The sequence below is a fragment of the Triticum urartu genome, chromosome 4 (genome assembly GCF_003073215.2).
Source record: "Triticum urartu cultivar G1812 chromosome 4, Tu2.1, whole genome shotgun sequence".
Taxonomy (NCBI): domain Eukaryota; kingdom Viridiplantae; phylum Streptophyta; class Magnoliopsida; order Poales; family Poaceae; genus Triticum; species Triticum urartu.
The window spans coordinates 384,599,814-384,622,108 of NC_053025.1; the positions used below are offsets into that span (position 1 = coordinate 384,599,814).

The window sequence follows — 22,295 nt, forward strand, 5'->3', positions numbered from 1 at the left end:
GCAACATGCACCCGGCGGCGAGGGTTGGCGAGGGCGTCCGGGCGCGGACCTAGTGTTGCAACCATGAGGGGGCGGCGAGGTGCAACCGTTGTTGGCTGGTGCTACATAGACGTGATGTCGGAGCGGCGACCTGCCGTGGCGAGGAGCTGCCAGGGACACGACGGCTGGCGATGAGGGATGTGAACGGCGGCGCAAGGTTGCAAGCACAACGCGGGAAGGCCGGTGGCGGCTTGCTGTCGGGTGCGGGGCGGTGCTCTCCTTCCTCAACCTTTTCCCCGTGCAGGAGGTTGACGATGGATGCGGGAGAGGACGAGGAAGAGATCTGACGGTTGTGCACGTAGATCGGATAGATCTAGCCAGACCGGCCGAAACTTTCGGCCGGTGCACCGGCGCAGAGTAGTGGCCTTCTTCTAATTCCTCATGATTCCCTTGTTATCCTTTAGAAAAAAGGAAATATATCTCTCTTGATTGTCTGTATCTCTTCTTATAGCAAAATAAGGAAAATATCTTTAGGTCGATTGCATGTATCTCTCCTTATAGGGATCAAGAGAGATATACTTTATGTAAGGTGTATCTCTTATTTTTATGGACTAACTGATTTACTTGCCACTAACTAACAAATTTAATAAGGGTAATTTCGCCATAACATGTCTATAATTATGTGTCTTGGTCTCCATGTGGAAAATAAGGTAATGCACCTTACATGAAGGAACGGAGGGAATAGGACTGGGACGCGACCTTGATTTGGTACCGCCTGTTGAGAGGCCACGAGCAACCAAAAGCCTGCCTTTTAGCCTCATGTGCTGCCAACCAAACACCACGTATGCAGAACGTGGCTCTAGGCTCTAGCCCACTGCCTAATCGACACAGGGCGGCAGGCAGCCAAACAATCCATCATACTTCATTCAAGAGGATCAGATACTTGAAAGATTTCCAGTTGAGAGAGGTTAAACAGTACAGTATCAGGTAAAACAGATGTAAATTTCTTACACAGTGCATGACGTTCGAACAAAATTTAGATGATCCTAGCACTTAATAATAACATAACTCAGACTCAAACAAGAGCTGTGTAGCACATGAACAAGCAACAACCTAGACCTTGAAGCCTCTGCTGTTCCTCCTTCCTCTTGCCTTCTCAAACTTCCTTCCCTTCGAGCGGACATAAGGCTTGGTATGGCTGTGCGGCACACCAGGAGCCTTACCGAAGTGCCTCACTGCCTCACGGGCGTTCTTAGGGCCCCTCAGGAGAACCTGTTAAGACGATTGTAATTTGTGATGATTTGCTTGGTACACAACCAACAGCACAGAGTAATGGGCCAGTTGCAATGCCGGTATGCAATGACATATATTTGCATATTTAGAAGCGCAATATCTTGAAGAACAGGAACAACATTATGAAGGAATTTTTACAGCACAACAGTGTACAGACATGAACACTACACATAATAGGGGCAATACATGGTCGCAAAAAAGTGGGAGACGATACTAGACTAGCATCCAAACATCAAGGCTGAAACATCACAACCCAAAAAAATGTGCACTAAAATAAATCATGCCTAAAGTGTAGGTTTTTATTGCATCAATAGCTGAAAATGCAAAATGCAATGCACGAAAACATTTCTACGATAGAATCACGATATTCAGAGCACTGGAGAATAAGCAGTATTTGTCAACAGATTGAGCGTAGCATAATATGCAGGTGCATGCATTTTCAAGTATTACCATAGTCCATACTCAAGTATAAACTGCCCACCACTTAAGCAAGCAAAAAACATTCATATAACAAAATCATGATGCCATTAGTGGGATCAACCAATAAGCAGAGTATTGGTCCACACTGCATACAGCATGTACCACTAGACTATGCATCGTATGATGTTCTTCCAAGAACACAGCAAATATTCAAATATTGAAACTACATCATTCATTTAGAAAAAGGAGAGAGCTAGTGTTGTTAGAACATTTGACTGAAGGACACCAGAAGAAGCAAAAGAGCAGAATTTCGGTTAGATCATTTGGCGCCAAAGCAATCATAATAATGTGATGGGCTGGTAAGACAACCATATAGATTTATGCACCAGCTAAACCTCCTTGGTCCAGAGTAAGGTTCCCAAGAAGAACATAACTAATGCAAGTGTCAAAATCATTAATGATCCTAGAAAGATGTGCTGGTTCAAGGCTCAGATCTATCTCAGCTTTCTCAGTCATGAATTCTCAGAAGCAGAACTGGCATGCAAGCTGAAGGTTTGTATCATCACTGCTGCAGTAAACCAGAGAACATACAAAGATAATAAATCTTAAAGAATAAAATGAAGGAAGAGTAATAATGAATGTATTAGTTCATTTGAAGAAATTCAACCACTGTTTTCTCTTGTGCTTCACAGATTAACAGAAGCGCAGGTGTGGTCACTGCCATCATTCCAATGCAAATTTTGTTACTACATGGACAAGAGATGCATGACCACTCAATCACAGTGACATGACCTGCAACACCAAATGGGATAGTAGATCTAAGCACAGAAATTGGGGGTTTCTTCAGGATTGTGATCTGAGAAGCCTGGGGACACCAATATGCTCAGAAGGGAAACAAACTGTACTCAAGAAACAATCATATTGCCTACTGGAGTCATAGCGATTAAAACTATTTCTGGGCACATCAGTCTATCTCCTACTTGCAAGATAGTAGCACCATGGTGATACAGGTACTTCCACCTTCGCAGGATCAAGCTAGACTGAATGAATTTAATATAAATTGGCGCTCACCATTTCGTTTGGCGAGCTAAATCCATCGGTCTGATGTAGGATGGCGACGCGCCGCCCGCGGCCTCGGATCTGACACTCGCGCCTCTGGCCGGCCTCGCCCCGGCCGCCGGCGCTGCTGCGCAGCCCCCCGTCGCTCCTGCTCCTCTGGTTGGGTCCGCGCGCCCCCTGCTCCCCCAGGCCGTCGCCGCCCCTGCCGTGGTGGTGGCGCCGCTGCGCTGGGCCGATGTGGCGGAGGATGATGACGCCGCTGCCGGCCGCCCCATCGTCCAGCGAGACCCGCCGGCTGTCCATCTCCCCCTTCGGCTCGCCGGCCCCGCCCCCGCTCCCCCTCCTGCCGACCCCGCGAAAAAGGGACGCCCTTGGGTCCAGGACCGCTCGCCGCCGCCGTGCTCCGGCGTGGGGCGTCGCGGGGCGGTCCGACCTGGGCCGTGCCCAGCGCCCCGCCGCGCCCGCCGTCCGGCCCACCGTCTGCCTCGTCGGTGGTCGCCCGTCGATCCCCCTTCCGCCCGTTCATCACGGTGTTCGGCTCCTCGTCGCTCCGGTTCTCCCCCAGCCGGTCCCTGCGACGCCCTTGGCTCCCCGTTGCCCCTTCGCTGGCGCCGGCGCCGGCGCCGGCCGCGGCAGTGGCCGCAGCATCGAGGGAAACCCTAGGTGCTGCCGCCCCGCCTCACAGGCTGGGCCGCGCCGCTGTGGGCCTCGAGGCTTCTGGGCTTGGCGCTGGGCCACCCCTGGTGCGGCTTCGCCTACGGGCCAGCCCACTTTGGCACGGTCCTGGGCCAGGCCGGCCTATTTGGCCGCCGGTTGGATTCCCCCGGCATCCCATCTCGCCCCCTCCCGCCCCTGCTCTAACCCTAACCCGCGCCCCATCCCCTCCCGCCGCCAGCGCCGTCCGCCACCCCGGCTGCCTCATCGGTGGTCGCCCGTCGATCCCCCTTCCGCCCGTTCATCGCGGCATTCGGCTCCTCGTCGCTCCGGTTCTCCCCCAGCCAGTCCCTGCGACGCCCTTGGCTCCCCGTTGCCCCTTCGCTGATGCCGGCAGCATCGGGGGAAACCCTAGGTGCTGCCGCCCCGCCTCGCAGGCTGGGCCGCGCCGCTGTGGGCCTCGAGGCTTCTGGGCTTGGCACTGGGCCACCCCCTGGTGCGGCTTCGCCTACGGGCCAGCCCACTTTGGCGCGGTCCTGGGCCAGGCCGGCCTATTTGGCCGCCGGTTGGATTCCCCCGGCATCCCATCTCGCCCCCTCCCGCCGCCAGCGCCGTCCGCCACCCCTCCCCGTCGTCGCCCTCCGCCGGCATGCCCAGAGACTGGAACGATGCGGCCCCACGCCCCAAGCGCCGCGCTGACGAGCGTCGGCCCGACGACTCCCGCATGGACGACCGACGCGACCCCTCCCGCCCCTCCCCCGACGCTCTCTGGCACGAGGCCGGCCTCCGCCGGCAGCTCTCCGGCCACGGAGATCGCCGGTCCCCCCCTCGCCGCTCGCCCGACCGGTCGGACCACCGTGGCCGGTCCCGGTTGCCCCCTCCTGCCGCTGAGTGGCGCGACCAGCACCGCCGCTCGCCCTCCCCGGTGCGCAGGCGGGAGTCCAGCCGATCTCCGGCGCGCAGTGGTTGGCCCCGGTCCCCTGACCACATCCAGCCCGCTGCCTCGCAAGGCCCTCTACCCCCCTCTGGCCAGTCTCGCCGTTACCAGCCCCTGCGTGGGGAACCGAGCTCCCCCCCCCTCGCGCAATGGCGCTGGCCGGGGCCGGCCGGAAGAAGCGGGGCTTGGGGCGTCCCAATGTCGCGGCCCCGACCATTGGCTCTACTCATGACCCGTCGACATCTACCACGACCGCGCTTCTCCTTGATGACCGCATCTCCAGCCTTGTCAAGTGCTTCAACTGCGGCCTCTCCCAGGTGGCATGTACTCAGCCCCAGGGCTGCTACCTCTGCTCGGATCCTGACCACCCGGCGATCCTTTGCCCCAACCGCCCGGTGGCGGAGGAGTTGGTGATGTACGGGCATGGGATTGAGGGCCTCGGCTTCTTCCACGTCGAGGTGCCTGACATCCCCTCCCCCTCACCATCGCTCTTGGTGATTGTCACTGTGAAGGATGGGGTCGCTTCGACAGAGATGATAGAGGCCGAGCTCAACCATCTCTACCACTGCTCCTGGGATTGGCAGGTCACCATGCTGCCTGGAGGCCAGTTCTCGGTCGTGTTCCCCGACGCTGTTAGCCATGGCTACAACACCCGCAGCGGAGACATTACTCTAGCTCTCTACAAGCTAGTGGTGGACATCTCTGTGCCGGTGCGGGACCCCCTGGCAGTGGCTGTCTTGGACACGGCTTGGATCCTCATCGGTGGCCTACCCGACATCGCTCGATCTAAGCGGGTCATTCGGAGCATGTCCCACATCCTCGGCAAGGTGGTGGTGGTGGACGAGTTGTCCCTCCACAAAGAGGAGGTTCGCGTCAAGGTCAAATGCCTCGACTCATCCAAGCTCCGCGCCACGATCCGGGTGTTCTTCAATGATCAGGGTTTTGACCTCCACATCTCCCCCGAGCCGCCCAACCACATTGGCCGCCCCCGCATCCCCGACGACAGCTTCTTGGGGGCCAGGCCGGACAGGGATGGTGCGGGGGATCGCCGCAGCGACCAAGACCCCCACCACGGACGCGGCTCCGGTTCGAAGGAGGACGCCGATGACTCCGAGGACAGTCCTCCTCACGCCCAGCCTCCCGCGCCTGCTGCTAGGAGTGGCGGTGGGACCAGACGCTCCCACTCCTCAGCCGCTCTTCCGTCCCCCGACGACGGTCTCGACGCTTCGGACGCCAGCCTCCAGATCTTCCCAGCTTCATCGCCTCGCTCACCCGACGGTCCGCCCCTCGATGTCTTCACCGCCCTCTCCGCCAGGGCCGTCCCGAACCCGCCCAGCTCGGCCGCGCCCATGCTTCCCGCGCCTTTGGAGGAGCTCCCGGGGGCGGTCGTGGCGGCTCTGGACCCGCCTCCCTCGGGCCCTTCCGCTGGGGATACCGCCCTGGGGTTGGCGCCACCCCCCCCCCCCCCCGCTGCCTGCGGCAGCTTCCAGGCCGCACCAGGGGGCGGAGGTCCGACATTCCGACGCCGACCTGACTCCCCGGGCACCCGATGGGCCTCTCTGCCTTGCTCATCCTGGTCCGCCTCTGGTGCTTCCGGACTCCGCCGCCGTGGGGCTGCAGGTGGTGGTGACCACCCCGGTGGCCGCCCCCCTCCACCCTCCCAGACCGCGGCCTACTCCAGGCGGGCCAGGTCGACCTCGTCTCCGGTGACCTCTCGATGCAGTGCTCGGATCGAGGCGGCCAGACCGGTGGGTAGCCCTACTCTGCCTATCCCCGAGCAGGCAGAGCTCCGGGCCGCTGCCCAGAACCTCGAGCCAGGTACACCGCACATTCCTGCCTCATCCGCTACTCGTTCCTTTTCGGCTTTGGAGTCGGCTCTGCTTGGCCACCTCGCAAAGGTGGCAGCGGACTCGGCAATTGTGTTTCGGGGAGAGCCCCCCCCCCCCCCCCGCAGTTCAGTTTGAGGCTAACCATGCAGGGGAAATCCTAGATGGTCGCCTCGTCGAGGCCCGTGCACGAGTACCCTCTCCTTCGGGGACGGCCCCGAACCCTTCGCCTCGCATGGCGGCCGCCCCAGTTGAGATCCGCGACCGCACTCGCTCTCGCACCGCTGCTCTCCGCGCCTCTCATGTCTTCGGGTCAAGCAGCCCCCGATGGATGAGTGATGCGGACCCTCTTCTGGAACATCCGCGGTTTCAGTCAAGATGGCCGACGCCGCCAACTAATCGAATACATGCGAACTGAGCAAATCGACATTGTGGCCATTCAAGAAACCATGCGTAAGGAATTCTCTCTGTCGGAGCTCGAGCACTTGAGGTCCGACCTATTTACTTGGCACTGGCTCCCTTCTAGTGGGAGTGCGGGCCACTCAGGTGGCATCCTCCTAGGGGTAAAGGATGCCACCTTTAAGGTAGGGAGCATGGAGCGGGGTGAGTTCTTCGTGAGCATGGAGATCTTTGAGCGGGCACTGAACTTCAAATGGGAAATTATTACGGTCTATGGGCCGGCCAACCACCACCGATCGAAGGCCTTCCTCGGTGAGCTCCGTAGGAAGGTAGCAGCCGCTCAGCTCCTGGTAGTGGTGGGAGGTGATTTCAACCTCATTCGTTCGGAAGAAGACAAGAGCAATAATTTGGTGAATTTCCCGCGGGTGCAGATGTTCAATAACTGCATTGCAGACATGGGGCTTCGCGAGCTCAATCGTGTCAGGGCCAGGTTCACTTGGACAAACCGACAAGTTGAGCCAACTCGCTCCGTTCTTGACAGGATCTTCGCTTCCCCTGAGTGGGACATTCATTGCCCCCTAGCATCGCTTCGGGCAATTACGCGGATTGGCTCAGATCACGCCCCCCTTCTCCTCTCTTCGGAGAATGAGTGTCCTCCCCTTCCGCCCCGATTTCGTTTCGAGACCTTCTGGTTGCGGCAGCCTGGGTTTTCTGCCACAGTGGGCGCGCGATGGCGCGAGGCGCGTGAGGCCCCCCATCGATCCCTTTCGGCCGTCGACAACTGGCACTTCTGTGCCAAGCGATCACAGCAATTCATGAAGGGCTGGGGCGCAAACGTCGGCCGCGACATCCGGGAGCGTAAAAACGCTCTCCTTCATGACATCCAAGCGCTCGACCTGCGGGCTGACACCACTGGCCTCTCAGCTGACAAGTGGATGCTTAGATATGATTCGGAAGACCAGCTCACGGTCATCTACTCAGACGAGGAGGCCTACTGGCGTCTACGGGGTACTCAGGATTGGGTCCTTAAAAGGGGACGCCAATACCGCCTACTTCCATGCCATTGCGAACGGCCGTTGACGCCGGAACACCATCCCTCTTCTTTGGGACGGAGAGTCCCTCTTGCAGAGTCCCGAGGACATCTAGGCTCATGTAGACGACTTCTACAAAGACCTATTCTCTGCTTCCCCACGGGGAGGTCTTGCCCTGGCGCAAGATATTTGGCCTGCCCACAGTTGCGTTTCGCCAGCGGACAACAAGGCCCTTACGGCATCGTTTTCTGAGGCTGAAATTTGGGCGGCTATTAAGGGCATGAATCCATCCTCGGCTCCTGGACCAGATGGGCTCCCAGTGAAGTTCTTCCAGACCTTCTGGGAGGTGATCAAACCTGAGGTGATGGCCCTATTTGACGAGTTCTTGGTCGGGTCCATCGACCTCGCCCGGCTCAATTTTGGTGTAATCCCCCTCATCCCCAAAGTGGCGGGGGCCTCAAAGATCAGCCAATTCCGCCCGATTACGATGATTAACGTCATCTTCCGCATCCTCGCAAAGGGGTACGCCATTAGGGTGGCCCCTATCGCCGACCGGATCACTCACCCGGATCAATCGACCTTCATCCAGGGTCATTATATCCTTGACGGAGTCCTAGTGTTTCATGAAGCACTCCATGAGGTTCACTCCAAACACCTCAAGGCAGTCTTCCTGAAACTAGACTTCCACAAGGCGTATGACACGGTTAGCTGGTCTTTCCTTCGGGAATGTCTCCTCCAAAAGGGCTTCGATGATCGGTGGGTGACTAGGGTGATGCAGATGGTTTCCTCAGGCCAGACCGCGGTGAACATTAATGGGGAGATCGGCCCTTTCTTCCTGCCAGGGCAACCCCTTCTCCCTGTTCCTGTTCAACATGGTTGTCGATGCTCTGGCCGCCATCTTGGATAAGGCCAAGGCGGCGGGCCGCATAAAGGGGATAGTCCCGCATCTTGTTGGGGAGCACGGGGTCTCCCTTCTCCAATATGCGGATGACACCATCATCATGGTGGAAGGATCGGAGAGTGATATTTCGAACCTCAAGTTCCTTCTGTTGTGCTTCCAACAGATGTCTGGCCTCAAGGTCAACTTCGACAAGAGCGAGGTGATGGTCTTGGGGTACTCCCAAGACGAGCGCCAGAGTATTGCGGATCGGCTTAACTGCCAACTTGGGAGCTTCCCCACGACTTATCTGGGGATACGCATTAGTGATTCTAGGCTCACGGTGGCAGACCTGCGCCCCACGGTGGGGAAGCTTCAGCACCGTATCGAGCCTTGGCAAGGTCGTTGGCTCTCCAAAGCAGCATGTACGGTGCTCATCAACTCGTCCCTCTCCAGCCTGCTCTTGTTCATCATGAGCTTCTACAACCTTCCGGAGACGCTTCATCACGAGATCGCCACTGTTCAGGGCCGTTTCTTCTGGGCCGGTGAGGGCGACAAGCAGAAGTACCACATGGTTAGGTGGTCAGAAATCTGCAAGCCTCGCGACCAGGGCGGACTCGGGATCATGTCTTCCAAACGCATGAACACTGCCCTCCTAACTCGGTGGCTTTGGCGGATTGCCAACGGAGATGGTGGCATGTGGCTTCACATCATTCAGCAAAAATACCTCTGAGGCCAGCCTCTCGCTTTCTGCCAGCGGTCTGGGGGATCCCAGTTCTGGCAATCCGTCATCCAGCTCCTCCCAATCCACAAGATTGGGACCTCGATAGAGGTCGGATCAGGCACCGCCACCCTGTTCTGGTTCGACAAATGGTCTGGCGACTTGCCCCTTGCGGCCCGCTTTCCCGACCTATTCTCCATTGTGGTGGCCCCTCAGATATCTGTCACGGCAGCCCTTATTGACTTAGGGCAGCTCGCGTTCCGGAGGCCCTTTGGTCCGGCTGAGACCGCCAACTGGCAGGAGCTGCTTGACTGCATTGCATTGCACGCGCCTGATCTTACGACCGAGGATGACAGCTCCAGATGGCGTCTAGAGCCTTCTGGACAATTCTCCACCAAGTCCCTGTACCAGGCCATTGCTCCCTCGCCTGGGCATGAGGCGCTCACCTTCATTTGGGAGATTCGCCCCCCCCTGAAGATTAGGATCTTCTTGTGGCAATGGATCCGTGGCCGCCTCCCGTCTGGCGTCAAGGTCCTGAAGCGCAATGGCCCAGGTGATGGGCGATGCCCGCTCTGCGGGCCGGAAGAGGATTCGAATCATATCTTCTTCACCTGCGTGTCCGCACAGTTCCTATGGAGCTGTTTCCGCGAGATAGTGGGTGGAAGCTGGGACCACAACAACTTCCCCGCTCTCTTCGCCGACCTCCAGGCGATCCCACCCGCAGTGCGCCACATTAGGTGGCTGTCCATTGGGGTGCTGGCCTAGACGTTGTGGACTGTTAGGAATAAACTTGTGATTCAGCGCATCCCTCTTCGTCGTGCTACTGACGCTTTGTTCAAATGGTCTGCTTACTTGCAGCTTTGGCGGCCGCTTAGCCGCCCAAGGAGAGAGATGCCATCACCTCCATCATCACCCAGCTTCGCACGATGGCTCTCCGGATGGCTCCACCGCTTCCCCCACCACCTCCGAAACCGGATTAGATCATCGTCTTCTCGCCATCGCCATAGCCACCGCCTGGCCGTTTCTCTGTTGTCTCGTCGTGTGCTTGTGTTGGGCTTGTTGTGTTGTGCCCACAACGAAACTTGGGTCTCTTTGTCTGAGTGTGTGTGTTGGACCATGCCCGCGGTGGCTTTGTGTGAGTGTGTGTGGTGTGTTGTTGTTGTGACCTTGATATTCTGTGCTTGGTGGTTGCTTTATTTATAAAGCGGGGCGAAAGCCTTTTTTGGTAATTTAATATAAAAAGTACTAGAACCATAAGATATTTTATGGGTGTGTCTAGGGCACATCTAGATGTGCTCTAGTTATTGCACATCTAAATGAGTGAATCAAGCATAAAGAGAAAAAGAAAAAAGAGAAAAAAAATTCACACGAATCTCAATGTAAGATCAATGACATACTCCCTCCGTCTTAAAATTCTTGTCTTAGATTCGTCTAGATACGGATGTATCTAATACTAAAACGTGACTTGATACATCCGTATTTAGACAAATCTAAGACAAGAATTTTGGGACGGAGGGAGTATGATTTAGATGTGCAATACTTATGGCACATCTAGATGTGCTTTAGCAAAACTGATATTTTATATGGCTGAGATGGCAAGTTGAGTTTAAATTTCGCAACATTAAATCTGATTATGTAACAGGATCTGAAATAGTACGGTCCGACAAGGGCATGCAACAACAAAAAGAAGTCTAGTAACAAACATATTCCCTGTGGATCACCGGTTAGAAGTATAGAAAACATTGTAATCCATAGCAATGGTCGTATGTAGACAAACTTAGTGACGAGTGAGGATGAGAACATAAGTGGGCAGCAGAAATTACCGTGTTCTGGCCAAGAGGAGCACGAAGGGCCAGCTGGTCAAAGGTGAGGCATTCTCCACCGGAATTCACAATGCGGGCCCTTGCCGTCTCAGTGAACCTGAGCGCTGCCACCTTGATCGCCGGCACCTCGTAAACTCTCTTGTCATCTGTTATGGTGCCCACGACCACAGCGATTTGGTTATCCTGCACTCCCAGAATCGCAAAGCCGAACAGGGTCATGCAGAGGTAACGAAAAGAACCTAATCACGCATCAATAAACACCAAAGCAAACGAACAGAGACCTTGCCGTCCATGAACTTGACGAGGCGACAAAGCGAGAGCGGCGGGCGGTTGGTCTTGCTCATGAAGAGGCGCTTCAGGATCACGGCATTGAACTGGCTCTTGGTCCTCCTCACCAGGAAGCGGTAGAGCTGCACGCACACGGATCGGGATGAGACGCTGCTCAAAATAAATTCCGAAATTCGGCAGGAAATGGGGAGGACTCCACCGGATCGAGGTGAACGTGTGGCTTACCTTCACCAGAAGCTTGAGGTAGACATCGTCCGACTTTGGCGCGGTGCGCTTGGTCCTCTTGTTACGGCCGCCGGCGACGAGGTCGATACCCTGCCACGAGAGAGCACAGGAGATGGGTCAGATCGTGCCCACGGTTACATAGATCAGCGTCGACAAGGCAGGCCGGGAGGTATGTTACCATGGCGGCGGCGGCGGCGGCGGCGTAGGGGTGGGTTCTAGGGTTTTGCGGGCGAGCCGAAAGAGTGAGGCATATATAGGCTCGGCGGTGGAGTCTGACTCGAATGGGTTTGTGCGCACCAGCACCAGGTCGGGAACCCCGTGTTGTGTTGGGTCCGGTCCGGTGGCTTGGAGCCTTGGATCAGATTCAGATGTTGCCGAGTGTGCGCAACTGCAGACTATGCTTTGCCCACCAGAAACATCAGCTACCGCCATTTTTTGAAAAATAAAACATCAGCTATCTCCTGATAGGGTGCTAGACATGGATCACTGCACTCGACAATATGCTGCCCCGTCAACAGCCAATATACGTCAAGTTGTTTCAATACAGGAGGCTCTTCTTGACAGTGAGTGAAGTACAGTAAGACAGGAAGGACAAAATTCAGTCATCAAAGATTGCCAGCATAGTACAGTAGTATATCTCGCTCCAGAAGAAATGTGGTTCGTGTTAAAATTCACGAGAAAAATGTAACCAAGAGCAAGAGCACAATGATTGCGATTACATCTTATATATTGTCTAAAATCAACAGGTTAACCAACAGAAACTGTTCAAAACTATCTATGAATATTGATCTATATTTCCTACAACTATGACTTATGCTTTCTGATTGCTGCCTACAAAAAATTCACTCGCCTTCAGCATCTTCATCAGATTCAGAATCTTGGATGATTTGGTTTGTCTTGGCTCTCTTCCTCCGTGCTAACATTTCCTCCTCTTCTCCATCAGACTCAGAATCTTGGACCATCTGGTTTGTCTTAGCTCTCTTGCTGCATGCTAATACTTCCTCCTCTTCTCCATCGGATTCAGAATCTTGGACAATTTGGTTTGCATTGGCTCTCTTCATGTGTACTAATACTTCCTCCTCTTCTCCATCGGATTCAGAATCTTGGACGGTGTCATCATGTTGTGCACTGGCCTGCAGGTTTTCATCAGCACGAACATCTGGACCTTCTTTTGCATCCTCCTCAGGGTCACTCTCAGGTGATGCGGCACTCGCTGGAGGAGAATCCCCTTCACGTTCTTCTTCTGCAGCTTTCTCCTTTGGTTGTATCCGAAAATCTCTTGCTACGCTACGCTTGGCATGCCTCAGAAGGTTCACCTTTGTGAGCTTGCTTAACTGAATTAGGTACTTCTCATAATCCTCAACCTGGAAAATAAGATCAGGAATGCATTTGCTCTCCCTTTTAATCTTCGCGAGGGTTCCTTTTTTGTGTGGTTGCTCACTCTGTAACACACAATAAAGCAAACGAGAAAACAAGAAACTATTAAAATGAGGTGATAGGAGCCATAAGCGTGAACAGTGTATTTATAGTGCCAGAGACCTCTTGAAGTGTAAAGACAAAATTGTAAAGTGGAGCAGTAAGCATCCTGCAAGTTACTTCCGCCATTTTCTGAAATTTGAGACCTGGTATGAACTGCTTGTAGCCCTTAGGTGCAATCTGAGACTTTGAGATGTGAGCCAAGAGCTTGTAGAACTTTGCAGTCAGTTTCAGAAACTGCTCTGCCTGAGAATCTGAGTGTGCAAAGGTAAAATCAGACTGAATAGAGGAATGTAACAATATAGGCGTTTTATGATACTTTTTCAACCTACCCTTAAGGCTCATATGTGTGAAAGACGAAAGAACATGAACTACTGATGTTGATCTGGAGTAGAGTGCTTCCTCCAGAAACATTCTTTGCGTCCTTTCATCTGCTGGCTGATCCTCGTCGACATTAGAAGAGCCGTAACCTAATGTCAGCATTGCCTTAAGCTTACCAAGACCCCATTCCAGTTCCATAAGAGATGACTCAACCATGTGAAGGAAGACAGCAACAAGTGAATTTTTTGTTTTACAATTGACAATGAGAAATGCCTCGGAAGAATCTACAGAGTCCTCGTCTCCGGAGGCTATTAATTTCTTCAACTCTGTTGTCATCTCATGCACAAGAATCATGTCATCTGGAGTTGTCATAAGATGGACAGCGAGTTTTACCATCTCTTGTGCGGTGGTTGGGCTTTGGACAGTATTCTTTCGACATAAGCCTGCAGCCCAATGTCCCACAAGATGCCTCTGATCAGGATGCAGTTTCCTTGATATGCCAAAAATCAGTTCAGATACAGCCTGCAGAAATGAACATGAACTTTAGTTTTTCCATTTGTGAGAGAACTTTAGATTATCTACCAAAGCAAACCATTAAGATCAAATTATTCACTTGTATCTTCAATGAGGATTATTTTGTGGATAGTTATTTATTAACACATAACATGGTATCTGGCATGACATACCCGCACATACCTAAAACAAAGAAAACAAAATCACTCAAAGACTGAGAACAGCAAGTTTGGACGGATAAGTTATCTAGAATATGAAATGTCAACTAATCTATATCATCTACTACCTCCATTCCAAAATAATTTAAGTTCTAGGTTTGTCCTAAGGCAAACTTGTTTAAGTTTGACCAAGTCTACATAAAATATATTAAATCTAGAACATCAAATTAGTCTCATGAGAATCTTTATGAAATATATTTTTATACTATGTGTTGGTGTTGTAAATCTTAGCACATTTTTCGATAGAGTTAGTCAAACTTAAGCAAGTTTGACTTACGACAAATGTATAACTTCAATTATTTTGGAATGGAGGGAGTAGAACTGAACTGTGGCACAACTTCCACCCAAAATAACATAAGCAGGCCAACAAGGAGCATGTGCAAATATTTCCAACGAAATGAACGGTGCAGAAGCAGAAGCATCTACTGTGCATTATGCTTATTATGCTAAATAGGTGCAACTGGGCATCAGAGTTATAATAATGTAATACAGTAGAAACACAATCCATCATATGTTGCTGTCCTACTCAGATTACCATTAGGCTTACCTCGGATTCACGTGAAAGGGATTGGGAAAGGGCTCTAGCATATAACATCTTCAATATGTTCAGAAACACATGAGCGCCTCTTTTTGCTGGATTCTCAGTCACAGTAGTGTCATTGTCAAGAAGCTGGTCAGCTTCCATCATATCCTCTATATTTGAAGGAGCCGAAGATATCAGAAGATCAGTAATGTCACTAGAACGGTCTTCTGATACACTTAGTTTAAAAAGTTCTTTAAAGCATGTCAATGCCAGATATAACTGATCCTTTTTGTTTTCAACTGTTTTCTTCCCTTGGGTTGTGTTCTTCTTGAATCCACCATTCTCTTGCTCTGAATCTAACATAAGCCACCATATGAGCTTCACAATTGGCTGCGCTAAGTTTTTTACATCTTCATACCGCGTTCTTCTTAGATTTCCAATGGCCAGATCACTTGCCTTAGCTGTAAGTGATCTGAACATCTCAAGACAGGCTTTCAGTACGAAGGATAATAGATTGGAGCTCTGATTCAATTTAGATTGGCTAGGACGCTGGCTGCCTTTATCATATTTATCAGCATGGCACTGTTTGGCACACATCACTACAAGCTCATACAAACTTGAATTCATAAATTTCCCCCTCTTTTCATGTAATTTCAGCAAAGAAGCGTTTGAATTTTCATTAGGTTCATTAGTCTGCCTATCTGTAGCACTTCTTGAATCCCCTCTTCTTCGTGCAACTTTCTCCCTGCTCTTGCTTGTTTTCCTCTCAAAGCCACTGTGAGCATCAACGAGCTCCAGTATTTCTTTTTCTAACTTCTCCTTCGGTTCATCAGCAGCTTCAGCTAGTTTTGAAGAAGCAAAATCAACAAAAACCTCAACGATTCCAGGCATAAAAACGTTATGACACTGGACTATCTCCAAAGATGAAGAAGCAGAACCAGCTTCTTGGGTCTGTCCTCGTTGATCTGTTATAAATCAACAGCAAACTGTAAGCATGAAAATATGTGTCATTTAAAATAATAGGGTTAAGCACCAACGGGATGCCTTTATCACAAACCTTCTGTGAGGCATTTCCTCAAATACTTCTGGATATTTGATAATCCTTTCATGAACAAGTCCCTTGATGAGGATCTTCCAACCTGACAGTAGCATAGATTTGGAATACATTATGCTTAAACCAATTAGTTAAGGATTTCAAAATGAGCAAAGACCAAACCTCATTATCCTGGGAAGGAGCAAAACCAAAACACTTCCAATATGCATCACGTGGTCGGTGACATTTACTATTTTGTTGAGCTCGAAGAATGCACGAGACACATGACAGTAGGCAATCCAAAGGTTCCACCATACATACTTTGGCATTCTCAACTTTAAAACATGAATCCATTTTAAGGGGGCATTCAGCATTCTGAAGCAATTTAGGCAACAGCATCCCATAAGAAAAACTTTATTTGGCTTGCGAAAAAAATGTACTTGAGTGAATCTACAGTATCAAGTGGACAGAAGTGGATACAAGAATCTCTTTGGTAGTTTTACCTCTATGTAATAGTTTAGGAAGTGAGGCCACAGGAAATCAAGGACATAGTCTGCAACATCTGGATCGGAGGTAACAATTCGAATGAGACCCTCGTACAAAACCATTTTGACTCTAGCCTGTAATAGCAGAGTAGCTATGTCAGGAACTAATATCTGCATTGCTATAGATGAAGGATAGAACAAATAAGTAGCACAGTATATCTGTAAGATACCTGCTGGGAAAGACATCTGCGAAGCAATCCACTTAATTCTTGAAAGAGTTCCACACCAACCTCTCTATGTATTTCAGGTTGCTGGCTAGAGCTCGGTTGACTTGATGAGTCTTGAAAAGGATTAGCCTCATTTTTCCTGTACTCGCTCTCTGTTACAATCAGCTCAACTATAGCATTTGTAGCGGCAATACGGACAGCATCCTCCCGCTTGAACATGGCCTTCCTTACTACCAATATTATGTAATCCTGAAAATTGATTCCACCACAATCATCATACCCCGGTTTACAACGACAAAAGCATGGAATACTGTGAAGGTCACAGACCTTGAGATCACGGCTGAACTTAGTGAGTGGCAAGATGCAATTGATCAGACCCGTCGATATCTTGTCATTCATGAAGGCAAAATAGTCCAGCAACTCCTTCAGGTGTGCAACGTATTCTAGCATTGGAAACGGATGACTCCGAACTAAGCATCCAAGCAAACTGTAGAAAAAGACAGAATTTACTAAAATAGAAAGTATACTCCGCAAGCTTTTAACGGGTTTTCGAGCTTCTGTTACCGAAGGACTGGTGCACTTTGCTGGGGCTTTGCTGAGAGGATCCGGAACTTGCATTGTTCAATTATCTGACCTCAAGTAAACCAATGGGAAAAAAGTAAGCCAATGGAAACATGCTATGTCATATTAAACGAATCAAGCAGCTAATCATAATTGACTCCCCAACAAAAAGATCAGACCGCCTTGATCATACCTCAGTGCGTGCCATTTCGTGGGTCTCAAACAACGACTTGAGCATATTAACACCTATTTCTTCAGTGCTCATAACCCCTTCGTCTGGACCATCTTCCTCCCCTGGATCACCGTTTGAGGCTTCTAACAGGAGAAAACCTACCTGAACAATGCTTGGAACGACATGCTCCCTCCCACCAATGCTCTCAGCGACCTGCATATTAGGCCCAATTTACAATCCCAAAGAGAACTAAGAATCCAAGGTAGAGTATTCTGATCATCACAGATTCAAAATACAAATTCCTCACTGCTTTCAGTAGTGCCTTCTCAACACAATGAGCAGCCTCTACACTTTCCTCTTTGAGGCCATCTGGCAACCACTTGCAGCGCCTATAAGACATTGGTCACGAAACCAGCCAATCAGAACAAATATCGATGCTAAATACTCCCTCCGTTCCAAAATAGATGACTCAACTTTGTACTAACTTTGTACTAAAGTTGGGTCATCTATTTTGGAACGGAGGGAGTACATCTCACAACAAATGTGTACGCTAAATACATCCCAATTAGACAACAATGCCCTCACCTCGACATCCGATAATCCCGGCGTGATGTAGTGGCAGCGTCCCGGAGCACGGCCACAGCACCGTCGTTGAACCTCCGCACGCGTGCCACGGACAGCAGTACCGCCACGGCGAATGCGTTGAGCACACCCGTGGCATTGGCCTTGACGGCGGCTACCACCTCCCTTGCCAGTGCAGGGTCCTGCTTAACCGCAAAGGCGACGTGCATCAGCACGGTGCCCTCGACCTGCCGTGCGATGGACGGCAGGGCGCGCACACGGGCGCCGTGGCGGCCGCCGAAGAAGCGGAGGAGGCCGGCGAGGACGAGCCGGGGGTGGACCGGTTTGGAGGCGAGGAGGAGGAGCTGATAGGCGAGTGCGGGGAGGTCCTGGACATCGGCGCCGGGGAGGAGGGAGAGAACCTTAGATAGGCAGTCGGGAACGCGGGATCGGAATGACACGGGGAGGTCGCGCAGGAGGGAGGCGACGGCGAGGAGGGTCGGAGACGGCCAGCTGGGCGCGTTGAGGAGGGAGGAGAAGGCAGCGGAGGCGGCCGAGGGGTTTGGGGAGAGGGAGAGCAGGGCTGGGAGGAGGGAGAGGTGGTTCGGGGGGGAGGCGGCGGAGAGGGAGCAGAGGAGGTCGGCGAGGGCGTCTGGCGGGAGAGCGGGTAGGAGGGGAACCGCGGCTGAGGGGTCGCGGGAGGCGAGTTGGAGGACAGGTTCCACGCTGGACCGTGGGGGTTGCTGCGACGAGGGAGGGCCATCGACGGCGGCCGCCGACATCACCGTCCAAAGGCGTGGCTGCCGGCGGGGAGTTTGGGGGTTCGGGCGGGAAGCGGGTGGGGTTTTCGCTCGCCTTCCGTGACACGAGAAGGTTTTTCTTTTTTCTTTTGTGTGTGTGTTTCTGCACGCTCGCCTTCCTGCACCTTTAGGGCTTGTTTGGTTCGACGTTATCCTGATCGGCAAATTTCACAGTTTTGATCTGTTGACGAAATCAATTCACATAATAAACTACCCGTAATTCACATAATGAACTGCCCGTGAAACTATTTCACTCTTCTCATCTTTTTGTGTAGCGTCCGTCATGCAGGCGCCACACCCTACGGTGCAACGTCCAATTCAACGGCGTTGCACGCCAGTCCACCGTGGCAGCCCCTGGACCCGCACCCAGCAGTGCAGCGCCTCCGAGCTAGGCGCCGCACATATGCAACGCCTAGCGCTCGGGCACTGCATTGTGACTTATTCACCGCGGCGGCCCTCTCCTCCCCCTCCCCCCACCCCATTGCACCACTAGTTACAGTTACAGAAACAGCATAGCCGCGGCGGCGGCCCTCTCCTCCCCCCTCTCAATCCCCTCTTCCAAATTCTTCAGATCTAACGATTTGGTCCGTGGATTCCTTCACCAATCCATTCTAGAAGGTACTCTCCTCCGATCCCTTTCTTTCTATCCATAGAATGTATGATATTTTGAAGATTTGGGGAACCCTTATTTGAATCTTGCATGTATTAGATTTGGGGAACCCTTGTTAGATTAGAATGTTGCATGTATTAGAATCTTGCATGTATTAGATACCTAATTTAGCAACCCTAGTTTAGTATATTTTATTAAAAAAAAATGGTTTGGATACATAGGTTGACATGTTATTTTATATGGAAAAGAGATTTGTATTAAATCTTGCATGAAGTAGGCCTAGTTTAGTTTATTTGTGTTGAAATTATATTTGTGTTGACAAGAATGCTTTGGATACATATGCTTTGAATTTTGTATGTACTAGGCGTACTTTAGTTTATTTGTATTCAAAAGATAATCGTGTTGATAAGAAAATTTTCTTTTAAAATTGTTAGGATGGTTTGGCTTCTCGATAATCACTGGAACAAACAACACCGGTCGTATGCTATGGTGGTGGAGCAGCGGGTAATAATGAAAGTGGCCGGTTTTATGAATTTCGTGTTTATTTCAAACACAAATGCTCCATATGTAATGTTATGATTTGTTTGTTTGTAGGAGCTTGCACCTCTGAAGCTTCGTTCTCACGGGGTCACCCTTGGGTGGATGCGCTATGATGAGCGATACACACCGTATGTAAGGGAGACAGGACTTCTCCCTTTCATTCAGATGGTCAGACGGTCGACGCCACCCAACAATGCTCCAGCACTCACCGCGCTTATTGATCATTGGAGGCCGGAGACACACAGTTTCCATCTTCGGACCAGGGAGATGACCGTAACGCTTCAGGATATTGCTATGATCACCGGTCTTCCTATCAATGGGAATCCTCTATGTATGAGCATTGATTCTGATGGGTGGCGCGCGCAAATGAATGCCCTTATCGGTATGGTTCCTCCGGAGCCTCGGGAACCAGCAACAGAAGACAAGAAGAAGGAAAGAGTCGCAGTCGGTGCTCCTTTCACATGGATTACTGAGCACTTTGGTACTTGCCCTTAGGAAGCTAATGAGGACACGGTCAAGACATATGCTCGTGTCTATATGTGGTACGTGATATCCAGGACTATGTATGCTGATGGCACAGGCAAGAATGCTCCATGGATGTGGCTGAAGGTGTTGACCGTCTTTGATAGCAATTGGAGTTGGAGTTCGGCAACACTGGCTTACTTGTATAGACAGGTATGAAGTTGTTTCTTTTTCACTTCATTGCTACATTATAAATGCGATCTTGCTCTTAATTTAACCATGCTCTCTTTTATGTGCAGTTGGACGAAGCCTGTTGTAGGTCATTTGGAGGTATTGGTGGTTGTTTGCTCGCACTTTCCATATGGAGCTGGGAGCGTTTGCCGGTTGGACGCCCGAAGACCGTGAAGTACGAGGATTGGGACAACAAAAGCAACCCACTATGGCTCCCCAGTTGGGCTTACAAGTGGGATGTGTTAAATGAGACGACGGATGATCCCTCGGTCATGTACAAGTTGTACTAGAGTGAGCTTGACGCGATCACGCCTAAGCAGGTGAATCGACATTGCATAAGTGATTATGATGCTTCTATTGTAAGTCGATATCAATTTTGCATTCTATCCCATTTTGCAGGTGGTATGGGAGCCGTATGGAACAGGAGACAGTTTTGGTAACCCTATAGAGTTCAGACTGAATCCGATGTGCACTAGGGATAGGGATCTCTGGCGTATGCGGTGCCCACTCATATGCAATTGGGCGGTTGAGCTTCACCTCCCACATCGAGTGCGCCATAAGTTTGGTTTGTTCTAGGCACACCCATCGGAGTGGGAGGACACGGACAAGTTGCTACACGCGTAAAATATAATTAACCTTGAGCACTTAGCAGCTTCTCGGCGGTTTCGATGGTGCTAATATTCTGTTTCTAACTTGCAGGTTGGATAGGAAAAGGCAGCGGAAGATCAAGAATTGGGACAAGCATCACGGGAACTATGTCGTACAGTTCGCGCTTAGTGTGGAGCAAGCTAGGGCTGGAAAACGAGCCCCGCTTCGTGAGCACTGCCCGATCGCGTTCAACAACTATCTCACATGGTTTCTTGCAAGTACCCGTGTGGAGGTATGCAAGCCGGCGTATGCTGAGGAGATTTTGGAAGAACCCACCGTTTTTGATGAGGTAGCGCAGCACCAGTACAACGCATTAGTCAGGAAAGGCAACTCAATGATCCCTTCAGCTCCAATGATGAACTTTATGGTATTTGCCCTCTTTGCTTTTCATTCACACTATTCACATCTTCGCTTGCCTAACACGTTAATACCGTTTCTGTTCATAGCGTGCCCAGATCAAGAAAGCAGCTGATGAGACCGAGACTATTCTTGAAACAACCCCGGCTGGCGAAAGCGATGGGGAAGGTGCACTTCGAGCATTCATCAAGGTTCACATCTCCTTCAAACTAGCACTTAACATGTGTTGCTACGTTCGATGTCTCATTCACTTGTACATGTTGCAGTGCCAGGGCCAAAAGTTAAGGCGTCTATCAATCCTTTTCGGTTGTCGTGACCCCGAGTATGTATCACCAGAACGGTCTAGGTCGGCGACACCATCAGATCCCGCTTCGGGGAAGGGCCATGGTGATCATTTGGAGGATGAGGATGTGGGTGTGGTCACCCAAGAGGTATGGCATGAGCATAGATATCCAATTGTTGATGCATTGCTAACTATATCCTCACACATTGTCTTTCCATATCTTTTGTTGATGCATAGGTTGCTGATGATATGACCTTGGGGACGTACCAGGTTAGGTCTGCATACAGGTTAAAGCCTAGGACGAGAATCAACAAGTACACACCTGAAGACTTCACCCAAAGAGGCAAAAGGATGGTCGGCACCTCGCAGATGGCGGCTTTGGATGTCTATTTGGATGACGATGTGGATGACGTGGAGGAACCAGAGCCAGAGCGGGAGCGGGTTCCTCTTCCTAGGAAGGTGAAGAAGTTAGCTAGCAAGAGGGGGGAGCAACCAAAAAGTGCTCAAGGAACTAGTCATCGTCCTCTATTTGTAATGTTGAACTTGAAGTGGTGGTAGCTTGTAGTAATGTGGAACTTGTTATGTCGGTGAACTTGGAGTGGTGGTAGCTCTATGTTGGACTTGATCCTCTTGTATGTCTTAGTTATGTTGAACTTGGAGTGGTGGTAGCTCTATGTTGAACTTGAAGTCATTGTTTATCTTAGCAATGTTGAACTTGTTGTCTTAATAATGTTCAACTGTG

The 22,295-nt window shown here is 51.2% G+C and overlaps 2 protein-coding genes, 1 non-coding gene and 1 pseudogene across 3 annotated transcripts; all 4 read right to left on the bottom strand.

Annotated features, from left to right (window-relative positions):
- Positions 1–877: 877 nt before the first annotated feature.
- LOC125551715 (60S ribosomal protein L18-3-like) lies at positions 878–11,867 on the bottom strand. The gene is made up of 5 exons (XM_048715012.1): positions 11,711–11,867; positions 11,533–11,622; positions 11,301–11,429; positions 11,020–11,202; positions 878–1,251 (listed from the first exon to the last, which is right to left on the bottom strand). Exons 1-5 carry the CDS (start codon positions 11,711–11,713, stop codon positions 1,093–1,095), a joined length of 564 nt encoding a protein of 187 aa, XP_048570969.1. The 5' UTR covers positions 11,714–11,867; the 3' UTR covers positions 878–1,092.
- On the bottom strand, positions 2,174–2,266 carry LOC125555068. Its single transcript, XR_007304519.1, has one exon. It is a non-coding gene; the product is annotated as a small nucleolar RNA Z223 (small nucleolar RNA).
- Positions 2,337–2,415, bottom strand: LOC125555181 (annotated as a pseudogene).
- Positions 11,868–12,122: 255 nt separating the features above from the next.
- LOC125551716 (Fanconi anemia group I protein-like) lies at positions 12,123–18,517 on the bottom strand. The gene is made up of 13 exons (XM_048715013.1): positions 17,647–18,517; positions 17,369–17,450; positions 17,083–17,274; positions 16,893–16,957; positions 16,656–16,815; positions 16,332–16,577; positions 16,120–16,236; positions 15,800–15,991; positions 15,641–15,722; positions 14,608–15,548; positions 13,341–13,851; positions 13,072–13,262; positions 12,123–12,974 (listed from the first exon to the last, which is right to left on the bottom strand). Exons 1-13 carry the CDS (start codon positions 18,402–18,404, stop codon positions 12,375–12,377), a joined length of 4,137 nt encoding a protein of 1,378 aa, XP_048570970.1. The 5' UTR covers positions 18,405–18,517; the 3' UTR covers positions 12,123–12,374.
- Positions 18,518–22,295: the final 3,778 nt, after the last annotated feature.